The following is a 17,642-nucleotide window of genomic DNA, read 5'->3' as shown; positions in this document are numbered from 1 at the left end:
CAGCCTAGACAGGACGTCCCGACTACCGGCACCTCCACCCTTCCAGTTACTCGCAATGTCCATCACAAAAACCCGTATTTTATATTTATTGCACATATATAGGAATATATGTGTATGACTTGTATACTTATTTTGTTATGTATATATTATAAGTATTATTAATATCGTTTTTAAATCTTATAAGCATATATTATATATATCTTACTAGTACTCATATTTTATCATTATTATTATTATTACTATTATTATTACTATTATTATTTTTACTTTTATGACGAACCCGATACGGTTTTTAATACGTTAGTTATATCCTTTGTAAAGTTTAACATAACCAAAATTCCATTTTTACATTTAGATCATCTTGTTTATTTATAAATGGGTTTTACTACTGAAGATCATTTTTACCTTAACCTTCCTTAAACACCCCTTTAAATCCTTTATATCTTTTACTTAACATGATTTATCCTTACTTATATGTCACACTTCAAGTTTATATTCATGATTTATCACCTCATTAAATATATGTATCTTAGGCTTAATCCATGTTTTTCTATTAAACATAATATGATTTTATTACCTTGGAAATGTCGGTTTTTTCGAGACGTTCTTGAGCGTGTTTAGGCTCTTGGATGATGGTCTTGTAGTGTAGGCTCTAGAATATGTTTATTAAACATGAACACAAGTGTTAAAATCAAAGGAAACGAGTGTGTGTTGGCTGGACAGAAAAGAACCATTTTCCAGCAAGTATTTTATGAAGAACAATTAGACTTTTAGGCTTACCAAGTGCTGAAATTAAGCCGGAAATGGATATTCGAAAGATGGTTCGTGATCCTTACGAGTTTCCTTGGATTTCTAAACAAGAATCACCGAAAAATACCAAGTAGTTTGTGAGATATGAACAAAAGAAGAGAGGTGGGTACTGCTGGAAAATGCAGTTTCCCAGCAGTGACCTTCGAAGGTTCAAAGCTTCTTACCGAGTTTTCCGGGCAGAGATCCGTTCAAGGCTTTCCACTACGGTTTAAGGATTTCTTCTAGCTTTCCAACGATATATAGGGTTCAGAGGGTTCAGGGCAGAATTATAGAGAAATTGGGTTGCAAAGAGGCGGTTGCTTGGTGTTGCGCTGCTGCTGTTCTTCAGCCATGAAAAGAGAGAAATTTGGAGTGTGTTTAAGGGTTTGTATGAGTTTGTGTGTGGTGTTTTTCATCAAAATAATTGGTCTTATTTATAGGCAAACCCAAGGGAACACATCCCTTGATTTGGGGGATCCAAAAGATTACAATCCCTTGATTTAAGGGTGTCAAATCTTACACCATAAAGTGAAATAGTTAGTCAAAGCATGGTTTTTATTGTTGTTTATTTGATGGAATGGGGGTAGGCGGCCATAGGGAATGGTTAGGAAGATTTTGCTTGATCTTGTAGTACTTTCAATATTGTGCCCATACCTTGGTAGGTAAAAGATAAGATCTTCCAGAAGCATAGACTGGCTCATTTTGGGCGGAAGTATTCCCTTTCCGCAGGTCTTCCCGCAGGTCTTCCCGCAGGGTCTTCCCGCAGGTCTTTCCGCAGTGTCTTCCCGCAGGTCTTCCTGCAGGGTCTTCCCGCAGGTTCTTCCGCAGGGTCTTCCCGCAGGTCTTCCCGCAGGGTCTTCCCGCAGGTCTTCCCGCAGGGTCTTCCCGCAGGTCTTCCCGCAGGGTCTGAGCACAGGGTCTTTGAGCACTTTGAGCACAGGGTCTTTGAGCACTTTGAGCACAGGGTCTTTGAAAAGGATTTTTGGTTTTTAGGGTTTTTCGCAAGGATTCTTCCCACGGGTTTCCCAATGTCACGCAGAGTTTTTCCACTCATCTGTTTGAACTTTGGGTATATAATAGATGATATGGAACCCGTATTTATTTTGGTTCCCGGTATGATGTATATTTAAATTTAGCCCGGAGTTATATTTGGTTAAATAGTGCTCCATATTGTAATCCTTTATGGATTGTTTAAATTATTAACTTCATATTATTTTTGACTAGTATACCTTTAATTCCTTCATAGTTTCATATCTTGGTCGTCTCACTGTATAATGTATCATTGATTTGGCCGGTTCGGCGACTATATTCCATTATTTAAACGTTTATGGCGTTTTGGTCCTAATTAGAGTATTAGAACATTACTGGGCATGGTCTTACCATTACCCCTTATATTGGATCATAGGTATATATTTAGCTTGATATGTTTGTCACCTCTGACTATTACTGGGCTGTCTTTATCATATAGTCGTTCTCATCGGCACTTTATACAATCCTATAGGCATTACGACTGTTCTCGTTCACATTTCAAGTATACTATGGTTTATACGTCATATAACTTATATAATCAACACATAATTTAAATCAAGTATATAGATTAGAGTGTGAAATAATTACCGGGTGTCACAATCATTTACATCTATATCATCATCTAAGTAATCTTCATCTATTATGTAGTCAGAATCTTCACTCTCTTCACTACCCACATCACCCCTCCCTGCCAACATAATCTGACCCCTCATCACTCCAATCATCATCCCCCTTATCACCCCCATCATGTGACCTCTCAACAACATGTGACCCCTCAACATCCTTCTAAACAACACCCTCATCACTACTAAATTGATAATCATCCCAACCAACATTCAAATCTTCAACAACTTTATCAACATTCAGTTTTTTTCTAGGATGTGTTTTGAAATGTTCAACATACACCTCAATAACTCTAGTATGTTTAATTTGTTCAATCATTTCAATCACATCCTTATCACTACCTAATGGTCTTAAACCAACATCTAAGTCTACTCCATGGACCCTGTAATGGTATGCAACTACATCTTCTTCTAAATAACCTAGTTCTTCTACCGTATTCTTTAGACAAATCACTGAAAAATACTCAGAATGCACCTTATCAATGAAGTCAATATGACCCAAGTTGTATATTCTGCCTCCTAAACCATTGCTAAACCTGTCACCATGGTGAATTTCTGGTGTAAACTGGTACGGGTTGTTTGCTAATTAAAGTATAAAAAATGTTAGGAACAACAAGTATTTGATTCACATAGTTGGGGATTTGGTATAACTCACCATATTTAACTTCGGGATCGAATTTTGAAGATTCCCGTCTCACAACCCACAATTCAGCCATAATTGTTTGTTTGATCAATCAATGTTTATTGAGTACTAACGAGCGAAGTTGGGGAATACGTTTGGGAATCGATCATCGATTAGGAATAAGTTGGGGAATCAATGTTTATTGGTGTTTAGAGAATTAGGGTTATGATGTTTTGAGGATTCTGATACTAAGTAATAGATAAAGATTACTTAGGATTCTGATAATAATAATAATAATAATAATAATAATAATAATAATAATAATAACAAAATGGGGAAGGAAAAATAAAAGAAATAAACAAATAATAATAAAATTACGCAAATACCCCGGACTTAACGGATGAAAGTTAACGGGGTTAAAAAGGTACTAAAATGCAAGACTTTAGAAACTGATTTAGCTATTTGCACAAAATAAAGAATATATACTAAAGTTGCGTAGTTGTCTAAACCACATGTACTAAAATAACACTTGACTCCTTTAAATTATAACAAGTAACATTAGGTGATAAGATGTTATTTCGACTTTTGTGCTAATGTGTTGTTTATATTTCTAAAAAGTCACGTTAGGTAACATGTTAGGTCGTTATAGTATATGTTAGATGATAAGTCCATTCATTAGGCCTTCAGTAACGTTAGGCCATAACATGCAATTTAGGTGCTAGTGACATACATATGTTAGTTGATAAGTAGTCCACCAGTTGGGCACTGTCATATATTAATGTGTTCTTTTACTAAATAACAAATCACATAAGATCATTACAAGTCTTTTCTAGAGTCGAGGCTGGGTTTCCTTGTAAGCAACTTTTATATCCCTTGAGATAGATGTATGGTTTTTAACATCTCATCCTTTCAGACTTTAACAATAGGTTTGTTATATGTAAGATTTTTATCAGGTATGGTTGCAATTATTGTTGTACATAAGATCATAACAAGTCTTTTGGGAGCTAATGACATGTATTAGATGAGTCCACCAATTGGGCCTTAACGGTCCTTATCATATGTTAATATGTTGATTTACCTTATTATATTATTATACATGATCACATGGGATTGTATTGCCTGTCATTTAAGTGTTGTGACATATGTTATATGATAAACTTTATTTAGTTGAGTCTTAGTGAACCTTGTCATTTGTTAACATACTAAGGACATAATTTATATGTATTTGTGATATAATACATATTCATATATTACAAACTGGTTTTTATCTTTGTATTACGGGGTTGTTTTATGTCATTATTTGTTTTTAATATTTATATAATTTTTTATATTTTAATTTTATTTATTGTAATAAAGTTAATAACATACTCAGGATTTGATGATGAAGGGGTTTCATAAATAAATAATATTTTATAACCCGGTTTAAAAACTACTTGGATTTAGTGAGACTCATGACCCGCTTATATTTTTTACTATAAAATTGTTTCTAGTTATAAACAATATCTTTTTTAAAAAAATCGGATACTAATTTTTAGTATTCATATTCTATAGGATTTTCATATCAGAAATTTGGTGAGATTCATTATTAATTTAATGAGATGTTATAACTCGTTTAAGGGCTATCTAGGTTTGGTTAGACCCATACCCGTAAGTTCGGGTCAAATGCATGAGAAATCTTCATCTACAAATAAAGCAATCTGGTGGCTTGAGAGAATGTAGGGAGGTTTCGTTTATATATATTTAAGATAAGATTAAAATAAAATGCAATTATATTTGTACTACATTATATATTTTCTAGTATTAGAGACAAAATACAAATATTTGATTTGTAATATATTGCGTTTATGTCGAGTGGCCGGTCAAGGATTGCTTTTCAAAACAAGTTGTGTTTTTGTTGATTTCCATCTTCAGGTCCTCCAATATTACGACCCAACCCCTAGCTAACACGACTTCTTAAAACTCGACAATGGTTTCACCTTCTGTCTCCCCGTATTCTTTTCTACTTTTCGTAAGGGCAGGTATGGTAATTCGTCGAATTCTTCTTTCATCGGTAATGGATTATCCAACTCTTTGTTTTTGTCGGATTAATTTGACTCTTGGTGTTGGCTGTAGTTAGAATAGTTTGGGAGTTAGAGTTGTTGCGGGTGTTGGTATTGGGTTGGTTTGTACAAGTCAAACATAGAGTTCGACAAAAGGTCGAAAAATATCACAGATTAGTTCGGGATTGGTGACTGTGGAGTTATTGTTGGTTTAGTTAAGTTTTGTATTTGGATGATACTTGATGCGCATATGACCCAACCCCAATTGAGACGGCAATTGAGACGAAATTGATTTGATTCGAGATTATAAGAACTACCGACTTTGTGTATCTTCGCATCTTTAACCTTGCGTGAAGGATCCATATATTTATAAAAATAAGATGTTTTAAAAGTGTTGAGACAATACCAACCCAACGATTTTAGTAGACCAAAACGAATAAACAAAATCAAGGGCCCTTCCAAAAAAATTGGCTCATGCTTTCGAAAATTTATTTCACTTTGATTCACAATTATTTAAACGAACAAGTTATTAAAAAACCAAAATAATTTTGGTCGTGTTAATGGATGTTCGTTTTGTTGGTAAAAATTTTTAATTTAAAAAAAAAAACTAATTTGTATAGAGAGTCAAAGCTAGTACTATATTTATGTGATTTGACCCTAACAATTTGGGGGCCAAACCCATAACTTTACCTTCCTACGTTTATGGGCCAGCCCTGGAGGTGCACAAAAAACCGGTTCCAGACCCGACCTTACCTTATTCGCGGGTATGGACCAAGCTTTGGGTTTCTCCGCATAATTGTACCCGAAACTGAAACCGGCCCGGAATCGCTTGAATCGGTTCCACCAATACCCGGTAAAAACCCGACCCAACCCTACCAAAAACCCAGAAAACTCGATCAAATACCCGATTATACCCGGAACCGATTCCTACCCGACCCGGTTTTGACTTTTGTTGACCATACACAAAAATCGGTTCCTACGCAGTTCCAGTTCTTGAAAATACCCGGTTTATGCACCTCTAGCCGACCCTATGTTGGGAACTGAGCTAGGATGAATTTGTGTAAAAACCATGTTAAGTTATAGATTTGATTATAATTGTTTTTTTCTTTTAAACTATGACAGTTGGAACATATCACGTTCAGGGAGTTCTCTCTTACTCACCCGGTGACCACTTCGTTCACCCTAATAAATCAACACCACTCGGAGTCACTATCGCGTTCAGGTAGTTTTCACTTCACTATGAACCACCCGAGGTGGTGTTCCCAGCAGAGTCACACCCTACCCGAACCCACCCGATGACCACACCCTACCCAAACCAACCCCATATCAACTCCGTGTGCACCCTAATAAATTAACACCGATATAAACATCCTGTTGAACATTACCATTGACCACTGCACCCTAAAACTTCATTATAAACATATCATTGACCATTACCATTTTATAATCAGTATAATGTTGGGTTCGTAGGCCTTGTTGGCCCGGTTTATTATGAAGTCAAAAGAGGAGACGGGTGTGGGCGGTCAGGCCCAAGCCCGGCCCGGTTTAGATTTCTTGCATAATAATTTACTAACCCTAGTTCAGTCTCTATATAAACAACATTATGTACTTGTAATATTTGTCACTCAATAAAGATATACCTAGTTGCCACCCGTTGACGTAGGTCAGTTTAGACCGAACCACGTTAAATCCTCGTGTTCGTTTACTGCTTTCGTGTGTGTGTTCAGTTTCGTGTGTGCGTTTAATCCTAACAAGTGGTATCTAGAGCTTAGGTTCGGATCACGCGAAGAACACGTTGAACCAGTTCCGCCGTCGCCGCATCAAGAGTCGGAGCTAGGGTTCCGCTACGGTACCCAGTAGCCACCGGTCAGTTTCGTTGCGTCACTGCAGAAGGGTAATCGCCGGCAAGGGTTCTGCCATACCCAGTGCCGACGATCTGTGTAAAGGTTCTGTTCGAAAGTAGGTTCACGCATCACCACCGATTGCTTGGTCAACGTGTATTTGTTTCCAGTTTGTTTGGCTGTATATGATTGACCATAAAGGAGAAAGTTATTATTTATTTTTTCTTTGGAGTTTGGTGTTCTTGTGGCAGAACGTTTGACGGCCGAAAGGAGCAAGAAATCAAGAATTGTTATTTCAACCTTTTTTGGAGTTCATGCCACTATAAGACAAGAGAGTTTTTTTTTTTGGCAGGGAAGAATACGTGAGCAAGGGTTTCTTAATTTTTATTTGTGGGCTGTCTCTTTTGGGCCGAAATACAAAGGGCTGTAGGCCCAGTCTCTTATATTGATGTAGTGCTTGAGGATGAAAAACCAGAAAAGATGTCAGAAGCAGATTAGAAGAAGTTAGACAAGAAAGCTAGGGCTTGTATTACTTTGTCGTTGTCGGAAGATGTGGCGTTTAACATCATGAAAGAAACCACAGCACGTGGTATGATGGAGGCGCTATCCAACATGTATGAGAAGCCTTCGGCAGCGAATAAAGTCTATCTTATCCGAGAGCTAGTGACAACTCGAATGAAAGAGGGTGGGTCAGTTACAACTCATATCAATAATCTTAATTCGATCTTGTCCCGCTTAGTGTCAGTTGACATTAAGTTTGATGATGAAGTTCAAGGCCTCTTGTTATTATCCTCTTTGCCCGACAGTTGGTCGCAAACAGTGACTGCAGTTTGTAGTTCGTCTACAAATATTACTTTCGATGGGATTCGAGATCTGATTCTGGGAGAAGATTCAAGACGCAGAAGTTCAGGTGAATCATCAGGCAATATGCTAGTCACAGAAGGTAGAGGTAGGGGAAAACAGCGAGGCAGTGGGAGCAGGAAGAGGAGTCAGTCTAAGACTCGTAAGGATATTGAATGTTGGGGTTGTAAAGAGAAAGGACACTTCAGGAATCAGTGTCCGAATGGTAAGAAAGAGGTGAACGTTACAGAAGACGACACAGATGACGGGGTCAGTAGTGATGAGGCTTTGGTTTGTAGTGTTGAGAGTAGCGCTGATGCTTGGGTGATGGATTCTGGTGCATCGTTTCATGCCACTCACTGTAGTGAAACGATGAAGAATCTTAAATTTGGGGATTTTGGAAAGGTTCGACTAGCGAATGATGATATTTTAGAGGTTACGGGTATGGGAGACGTTGATTTGATAACTTCAGCCGGTACTTCTTGGACTTTGAAAGACGTGAGGGTTATTCCAAGTTTGAAGAAACGTTTGATTTCAGTTGGGCAGTTGGATGACCAAGGGCGCGATGTTAAGTTCGGGAATGGGCAGTGAAAAGTAGTCAAAGGGAATCTAGTGGTTGCTCGTGGCAAGAAAATGGGTTCGTTGTATATGGTCGATATGTCACCGAAAGGAGTGGATCCAGTTTTGGTGAAAGACAAAATCCGGTTCACAGAATCTCGTGGGCAGAAGAAGGTTCGTTTTGCAAGTAACAAACCCAGAGCCAAAGTGAAGATTCAGGATGAACGAGCTAGGAAGGTTAAATCAGTTGGGGGACATCGTGACAGTGGGAGCACAGGTCGTGTTTCAGTTACAGTTCCAGGTCGACAGTGGATTAAGAAAACCAGTATTCCAGCTGTAAAAGTCTCTCCAATGAATTACTTGCTGAGTATGGAGAGTGTTTGTTCTCAGGTTATCTCAGGATCCGGTAGTTCGTTACAGTGGGAGCCGGTAGGGACAGAGAATGGGTCAGGGGCAGTTTCAGCCGTGACTGACGTGTTGGAGCTCCGGGGAGCTTCAACGGGCCTTCTGTTTAATTGATGAGAAAGCGGTGGCAACTAGAAGAAGTTTAATGTTCAGATTACAGAAGTACAATCAGGAGTGCAGACGAGAATACTCAAGGCCTCCGAGTGGGAGATTGTTGGGTTCGTAGGCCTTGTTGGCCCGGTTTATTATATGAAGTCAAAAGAGGAGACAGGTGTGGGCGGTCGGGCCCAAGCCCGGCCCGGTTTAGATTTCTTGCATAATAATTTACTAACCCTAGTTCAGTCTCTATATAAACAACATTATGTACTTGTAATATTTGTCACTCAATAAAGATATACCTAGTTGCCACCCGTGGACGTAGGTCAGTTTAGATCGAACCACGTTAAATCCTCGTGTTCGTTTACTGCTTTCGTGTGTGTGTTCAGTTTCGTGTGTGCGTTTAATCCTAACATATAAATGGTTAAAAAAAATTCCAACATAACGATGACTTTCTCGAGCATACAAGAAGAGCAAGTTCGATTAACATATAAATTGATTTGTTAAAAAACTCGTAATAATTAGATTCTAATCACATTCGCAGGTGAAATAATGATTAAAAACAGTAAGTACCTGTTCATCTAACAAATCACCACTGATGTTCATTTCACAAAGGCTACCAACCATTAGATGGAGATCAATATCTATGAAAATGGATCTCGCAACACCTCGAAGCCCTAGGAAGATAACGCAACTGTTGATCCAACCATGCTTCTTCTTCTATGCTTGACTTTTCCAAGTAGATTGTTACCGTCTTCAACACCTTTGCATTCCCCAACAAGAACTTAAGAAATGGTATATCACACTTCCGCCATTTGAAATTCAAAAACTTGATGGTTGTAAGTTTCGCTAGCATACAAACGGGAACCAACTTTGGCGCAATCCAACGAGAACCTTGAAGCTTTTGTCGTTAACACAAACAAGTTAGACAAGTGCATTCTCAATAATATATATCTTTCAAACAAACATATCAAGTACCTTTTCGATATATATTTCTTTCAACTCGGGAGAACTTTGAAGAAAACTAGAGATTAGTTCGAGGTGCCAAAAACCTTTCAACTCCAAGCGCTCCATAATCAGAAAGACGGGCAGAGGTGAAGCGGATATGAGCTTAAGCAAAGACGAGTCTTGAGACTGCGTATCTCTTACCTTTTTAAGAAAGAGTAACTTAACTCCACTAATTCCCTTTAAAAGCTCAACCATGTGATTATTAAATGATTTGTCTTCAAACGAAAAAGATGCCTCAACCAAAGATGACACATCTTCCATTACAAATACCGAGTACAGTGTCCCATCAAAAAGCAGACGTTCAAGTTTAGGGACGCGTAAAACAAGTTTATTAGTATTTTCAGACCGAGACAAGTGTAGTTTCAATCTTTTCAATGTAGGTATATCGAATACGAAATCTTCTTCACTACAGTGCATTACAACTTGCAAAGATAAATCTTCAAGCATCGGTGAGCCAGCGATGAGTTTAAACGCACTGGAAAAAGGAGAAGTGAAAACCGCAACATCAAGAGTTTTCAAGCAAGGAAGACTGACCACAGGCACACATTCAGGCGCACATTCCCAAATACTTCCAAGACATATTTTTAACTTTGTGAGTGTTGTGCAAGTGAAAAGGCTTGAAGGCAACTCGAATAACTTATATTGTATGTCAAGCTCACGAGCGCTTAACGTGATTGCCTTATCAATCCAATTCGAAATGCTCGACTCTTGAATACGGGTCCTAAAAAAGTTTAACCGTAATGATTCAATTTGAGAAGATTTGCAACACCCTAATACCCGATCCACAAATGTTTCCAAGGAACTGAAACCGAGGGGTGTTATATCATCAAAGTCAAGATTTGTGATGCTCATCCAAGTGTACCTCCATCTTTTAGATAAAACGCAAGTTTGTACCCCAAATTTTGTAGGCATTAGAGAGAGTATGCGTGATTGAATGTCTTCGTGCAAGCTGCTAATTCGGTCTGCATTCTTGGATCTCATTGTTTATTTGTTTCCTAAAATTCAAACCCAATAATTCATAATCCACCATATTTAAAGAGAAAATTGGGTTCTATTATGCAAACAAAATAATTGAAAACTAGTAAATTAAAATATTTAAATCAGAAAAGAAATTGGGGTTTGGGATTTCACCGAATTCGTTTAGTTTCTTTTAACCAAGGGTACACAGAAATGAGAAAAACCAATAACCGCTTTTTGGTTAGTTCAGCTTTTAGTTAATTTGGTTATATTTCTAGTTTTTGTACGTCCGTTTCATGTATACATGTCTCCATTTAATGTATTTCTAAGCAAAATTTTTAACCAAGTTTGGTTTTGGTTATTGACCGAAAACCAACAAACCAAGCAAATTAACCGAACCGATATCAGTTTCGTTGGATGATTTTGTAAAAAAACGAATTTCATTTTCGGTTAGGGTGGAGTGGAATAACCAAACTGAAACAGATATATGCCCACCCCTAGATTCAACAAGTTATTCCATACCCGTTTTTCCATAAATTCAGAATCAGTGTTTTCGGTACCAGTATGCCAGTATGGTACTGTACGATTGGTATAGTACAATACTCACTACCCGCTTTTCCAATTACAATTTGAATTTAAAAAAAAAAAGTTGGTATAAGTATTTTCGGTACCGGAATCAATACTATTACCAAAAATCAATACTGGTATTCAGTACCCACTTTTCTATAAATTTCGTATTTCCGGAAACCGGGCCACAGTATTTTTGGTTCCTTACAGATCTCATCCCCTAACTACAATTATCAATACAACCTCACAATTACACCATGATTTACACACAGTTTAACTAACCGTTGTTGTCTATGCAGGTTGTGATGGAGATGGTTGTACGGCGGCGGCGGCGGCGGTGGTGGTGGTGGGTAATTGAGTAGGTGTTAGGATAACCCTTAGAGGGGGTCAAGCTCCAAGCAGTAAAGATAAGGAATAGATATTTTGGAACGATTTTTCTTCTCTCATTTCTTAACTTGAAGTACAAATGAAATAAACAAGCTAGCCTACACTACATGCACTTTATTTGGAGAACAATAAGGAAACATGCAAAACAAGCATGCAACGTGGGCTATCCCCACTAACTATTTTCCTAACTTCTATTCCTAACTTGTAGCACATCCATTTGACTGGGATGACCGGGTTGCCACTTTCTGCCTCGGGTCTTAGGTATGGGTCGGTTGAGATGGGTCCGGGATCGCATCAGTAGGGAGCACAAAACAACACAGGGGTTAAATTACATTTTATTAATTAATTAATTTATGTTTGTTTAGTTTACATCATAGAGATTACTTCCCAACAGCTAGCCTAAACAAAATTAAAATTTTAAAACAATAAAATAAAAATAAGATATTGGAAGCTTACCGTACTTTGTTAGATGAATGAATCTCAAGGGATGCGTTTGGTAGTTGTACGGTGGTCGGAATGAAAGTAGTTAGCGGTGGTCTTTGATAAGGAAAGGGAAAAAAAGAAAGAAATGGATTGAAAAATAAGTGATATTATTACGTGTTCTCTAGTTTGATGGAAAGGAAAGGAAATGAAAGGAAAGAAAACATTGTTTGTGTTCCATAGTTAAGTGGAAAAGAAAAGAATACTATAATTTTACCATTATACCTTTAAGTAGAATTAAAATAAAAATGCATTAGTTTCCATTCTCCATTACTTGTTTCTTTGCCTAATTCTTACTTTAACATACAAATTTAACTGAACATGAAAATATAGTATAAGCAATCAATGAAACTAAAAAACTAGTTTTCTTTCCCGACCTGTTATGTGGGGTCTGTTTCGTGTTTAGTAAGAGTTATAACTGACAGATAATAGAGAGGTAAAAGAAATATAACCATGCAAGTGCATAAGACAATTCAAACATCTGCATATTGAATAAAATCACCAATTTTAAACAAATATGAGAATTGTATCTACCATAATGACCCATATAATCCAATCATCCAGACGCAATCATGACTTGCCATATGCTGTGACTCATTATATTCAATTAAATAATAACATAAATATTAAAATGAAAAAATGGTATGTTAAGTTCACATAACTATATTAACCACATTGTCCTAAAATGCCATACAATGCTTGCACAGACATAATACAAACAGGGGCGAAGCACTTTGGGGATCGGGGTGGCCCCGGTCATTGCCATTTTCTCTGTTAGTATGGTAAAATTCGCAATTTTTTCTCGAAAATTTTTATAGGTATTAAGCGCGATCACCCTCGATGTATTTTTCTAAATGCTACCGGTCACCACTGATTGTTTTTTTATATATAATACCCCATTGTTTTTTTATATTCTAAAACCTCGCAGTATTTATAAACAAAAGTTACAAAATAGTAGTCGAATAGTAAAATATTTGTTTTTATAAATATTTTAAGTCTTTGAAATACTTCTTCTAGGTATCCACCCTTATGGATGAGATTGGTACCGTATCGATACCGGTACCGATACCAAAATATTTGGTTCGGTACCGATATTTAAGGTAAAATTTGAGATATACTAGTACCGAAACTCAAAACTTTGATATCTTTTCGGTAACGACGGTACCAAATCTGTACTGATTTCGGTACCGGTACCAATATCAAATTTTGCTTATCCTTACTCACCATTCATCTCGCATTATCATGAATATTTTAGGTCTTTGTTGGTTAAAAAATTCTTTTGTTTTTTTTATTATAAAAACAATTGTTTAAATAAATGAAGAAAAGTAGATATATAGATGTCATATTGTTTGATCCGACCCGACCCGAATCACCGACACGAACCGAATCGTCGACCCGAAGGTTTTGAGTCCGTGACTTCGGTCACCCCCGTGACTAAGCCCAAGCTTCGCCACTGAATAGAAACACAACGATATGGAGAAGACATAGTTTCTAATAATTTAGTAAGCAAATGCTCTTAACCAGCTACCATAGTTTATATTAAACAAGTTCTGCAATTCATTTTTTTTTTATCTAATTTTCAAAAAATGTCTTATGTAATAAATTTAACTTCTCTATATATTGCTTCCACGGGCCGAAACAGCAAGTCGAGCCTAAGAGGTTTAGACTTATACCGACCAATAAATAAATGATGTTAAACATATTCTCTTGTTAAACTACTGTTAAACGAGCTTTGCCTTTATTTATGTTAAACAAATTCTGCAATTTATTGTTCTTCTAATTGTTAAAAATGTCTCACATAATAAATTTAATTTGTTTATAAACCGCTTTAACAGGCCAAAACAGCAAACTATGCCCAATCAGTTCAGATTAATATACCAATCAGATTAAAAAACAAGATTTTAGAGAATGTTTGTACTTTTTTATGAACTATGAAGCTTGAATTTCAGGTTCTTATTTCAAAAGGATAACAAAATAAACAAAGAACAAGCATAGCAAGTAATTCTGTCTTTGAAATTAACAAATTTCAAGTTATTAAATTCAACTCAAATTAACAACTTAACAAATAACGCATTATCTGACAATTAACAAAGAAAATGCATAGCATCTATCGATAACCTCAAAGATACTTTTACCGCATACCTAATTCACCCATATTCTAACACAAAGTGTTTTAATAAAATAAGAATTAAAAATAACTAATAAAAGAAGGATTAAAACAAGCGTTGAGAAGCAAGTGTGACCTATGGGTAAGCTTGGGGCGTCGCTTGTCGTAGTATTGTGATGATGAAATGAACATCAGCTGGTTAACATACAGAAAGGAGCGAAACATATGAAATAAAGATAAGGGCAGCATGGTAATCTGAGTCTAATCAAATCATAACTCTTTCTTTTCTCTCCTGTTCTTTCCAATTACCTTGTATTTTCTTTTCCATTATTTCCCTTTCTCACCTAAAAAAATCTAGGGAACACCTTTTTATTCTAATTTCCTACCCTTTCTTTTCCTTTCTCCTCAAAACTAAGACCCTCGAAAAGCGTGTGAGTGTTGTTGGATCCAACCAACTTTGTTAACAAACCTTAAACACATGCCCACATGGACTTGAAAGGATTTGTTTACTTTTATTTAGGGGTGTGGGATTCGGGATCCAATCGGGATTGCTTATTTTTATCAACTTATAACTTATTATTTTTTTAAAATGTAATAAGATGTTTGGGATTGCTTATATATAATGTGTGAGGAAAAATTTCATAAGTTACAATGTTATAACTTATTAACTTAATGAAAATGAAAAGTTATAAGGAAGTAAAATAAGGAATCCCAAACACCCCCTAAATGGTTTTGATAAGGTCTTGCGAGTTTTGCATGGTTTATGTAAAGATAAAATGGTTAGATAGTTAGACCCGACCTCAGCTTGTGTAATGGTTTTGTTATGACCTTTAAACTGGCTCTGTTGTAAATAACCGAGTATTGTTGTAAAATGGTCGACTTTCGTTACGTAGCCAAAAGTAAAAAAAACAAAAACAAAAACAAAATGCTATGGACCAATATGTGCCGCTAAGTGCCCCGGTGAGGGCTTAGCGGCCCTAAAGGGCAGCTGATAAAACCCAAACTTTATAAACCAGGTGTTGGTAAAACCCGGGTGTTACGACGATGAGTTTGCAAGAATTCGTACATTATCAGTTATGCTCGTTATAGTACAGATACCGTTGACAAAATCTGAGCATTAAAACCTAAAAAAATAAATTCGAAAAATTAACATATAAAAAGATTAACATGTAATATTTGGTCAGTAAACTAGAGCGGTGGTAAAACCCAAGCGTTATCGATCCGGGCATTGAGGCAGTAACTCGACCTGACTTTGGTCGGTTTCAGTTCTTTTCGTAAAGGCACCAAGAATAATATAGAAAATGAGATGGTCTAATGGAGTGACCCGTGTGTTGAGGCCGCTATACGAATTCGATTAGTTTTCATTATGTTCGTTACGGTACTAGAACTAAAATCAAGGACAAATACGGTGCTACCAAGTGGCCCAATCGGCACTTAGAGGCCCCAAACTTTGTAATTGTTACATATAATAATAATACCGTAGTTTGGTCAATGAAGTTTCAGGATTTGGCCCGCATCTACCTTCAGTCGTTCAAAAGCTAAGTAGTCTTTTATGATCTAACTAGCTTGAGACTCATGTATTGTATTTAGTTTCTAACAATATATAACATATAATAGTTAAGCAATCAAACTATGGGGAACGTGAATATGATGCTGTCACGCGTGTAAGCTTACACGGAAAACCTATCAAAACTACGTAGTTTTGATTAAAAACAATCCAAAATTAATTCATTCCAAAGTGCATACCATCACCCACCATCCCCAAAGGTGTCCATCTTCATAGAGTTTTTTTTAACGATTTTTATTCTCACATCACAATTAGTATATGAATTCCCTTTTTTAACGATTTTTATTAATAATAAAGAATTGTACATAAATTGAATATTATTTTAGCTTTTGTTCATACATGGCATACACAATATAACAGATGTAGTAGTCCAATCAGAGAAGGAAGTTCTGAAACAAATCCAATTGACATGGTTCAGTTGTTGAACTAGAGAAAAAATAGCAGTTCGATGTTGAAGTGAAAAAAACAAAAGACAGAGAATATAATAGAAGCGACTTAGGGTTTGAGAATGAAATACCAATCTTATATCATTGAAACACTGTGTGAAAATAAAATTCAAAAAACGTATTTTTTGTTTAAGAAGAATAGTACGTCTCTTACAAACCTGGTGATAGATTGGATTAAGATTTGAATCGATTATTGCTGTAAATCGATGCCTTGGGAGACTATGGGTGGAGACCTAGCATGATAGATGATATGTATTTGGGAGTGAATTAATTTTGGATTGTTTTTAATCAAAACTACGTAGTTTTGATAGGATTTTCGTGTAAGTTTAGACGCGTGACAGCACCGTATTCACTTTCCCCTCAAACTATATACATAAATAGTAAAAATAATCAGTGTTAATTCGTAAATCAAATAGATATTGATAGGTATATATGTATACTATTTTTTTATATAATGACATCACATTATCTTAAATATATATAAATGAAACATTTAAAAAAGTTCTATGGTTATTTTTTACATTTTCTCAATCCATCATATTGTATTATTGTAAATGAAGGTTTATCATGCATTTGACTCGAATTCACGGGTATGGGTATCACCAAACCTAGATAGCCCTCAAACGGTTATAATATCTCATTAATTTAAAAACTAATCTCATCGAATATTTGATATGAAAATCCTATAAAATATGAATATACTAAAAATTAATATCTGTTTTTTTAAAGATGTTATTTATAATTAAGAAACATTATTATAGTTGAAAAAATAAGTTGGTCCTGGGTCTCATCAAACCAAAATAACTTTTAAACTGGTTATAACATCTCATCTATTTGTGAAACTCTTTCATCATCAAATCTTATGTATATTATTAACTTTCTTATAATAAATAAAATTAAAATTTTAAAACATATATAAATATTATAAACGAATAATGTAAAAGAACCACGTAATACATGGGATAAAAACTAGTTGTTTATAATAGCACAGTAACATATTTTTCAATGTGATTGTTTCATAATATTCAAACAACGAATTATAAAAATACAAAAATGTATAAATAGTAAACAAATATTCATAGTTTGACTAATATATGATATATAAAAGATTCTAAGGCATGATAAAGGATATTTAAAATTTTACTATGTAGTTTAAGAGTAAATTAGTTTTTCTTTTGAACGATCAAGAATAAAATTTTATTCAACATCAAAACGCGAAATAGCAAGAAGCTAACCGATCCGAAACAAAAAGGCACCATAAAATCCACCAAAACAAATCAT

The 17,642-nt window shown here is 35.7% G+C and overlaps 1 protein-coding gene across 1 annotated transcript; it reads right to left on the bottom strand.

The window, feature by feature from the left end:
* Nucleotides 1-9,428: 9,428 nt before the first annotated feature.
* Nucleotides 9,429-12,305, bottom strand: LOC143604385 (FBD-associated F-box protein At4g10400-like). The gene is made up of 3 exons (XM_077080883.1): nt 12,223-12,305; nt 9,821-10,845; nt 9,429-9,743 (listed from the first exon to the last, which is right to left on the bottom strand). The coding sequence occupies exons 2-3, from the start codon at nt 10,829-10,831 to the stop codon at nt 9,480-9,482; spliced, it is 1,275 nt and encodes a 424-aa protein (XP_076936998.1). The 5' UTR covers nt 10,832-10,845; nt 12,223-12,305; the 3' UTR covers nt 9,429-9,479.
* Between the last annotated feature and the right edge of the window lie 5,337 nt (nt 12,306-17,642).

Source organism: Bidens hawaiensis, unplaced genomic scaffold (genome assembly GCF_021521415.1).
Source record: "Bidens hawaiensis isolate Kalapana, Puna unplaced genomic scaffold, B.hawaiensis_p1.1 tig00064950_1, whole genome shotgun sequence".
In the NCBI taxonomy this organism is placed as follows: Eukaryota; Viridiplantae; Streptophyta; class Magnoliopsida; order Asterales; family Asteraceae; genus Bidens; species Bidens hawaiensis.
This window is presented reverse-complemented; position numbering and strand designations above follow the sequence as displayed.

Bases quoted from the DNA above. Each gene is read 5' to 3' on its own strand.
- LOC143604385 (XM_077080883.1), bottom strand. From the start codon at position 10,831: ATGAGATCCAAGAATGCAGACCGAATTAGCAGCTTGCACGAAGACATT. The intron at 9,744-9,820 runs GTACTTGATATG...TAACGACAAAAG, and splicing joins AAGAAATATATATCGAAAAG to CTTCAAGGTTCTCGTTGGAT.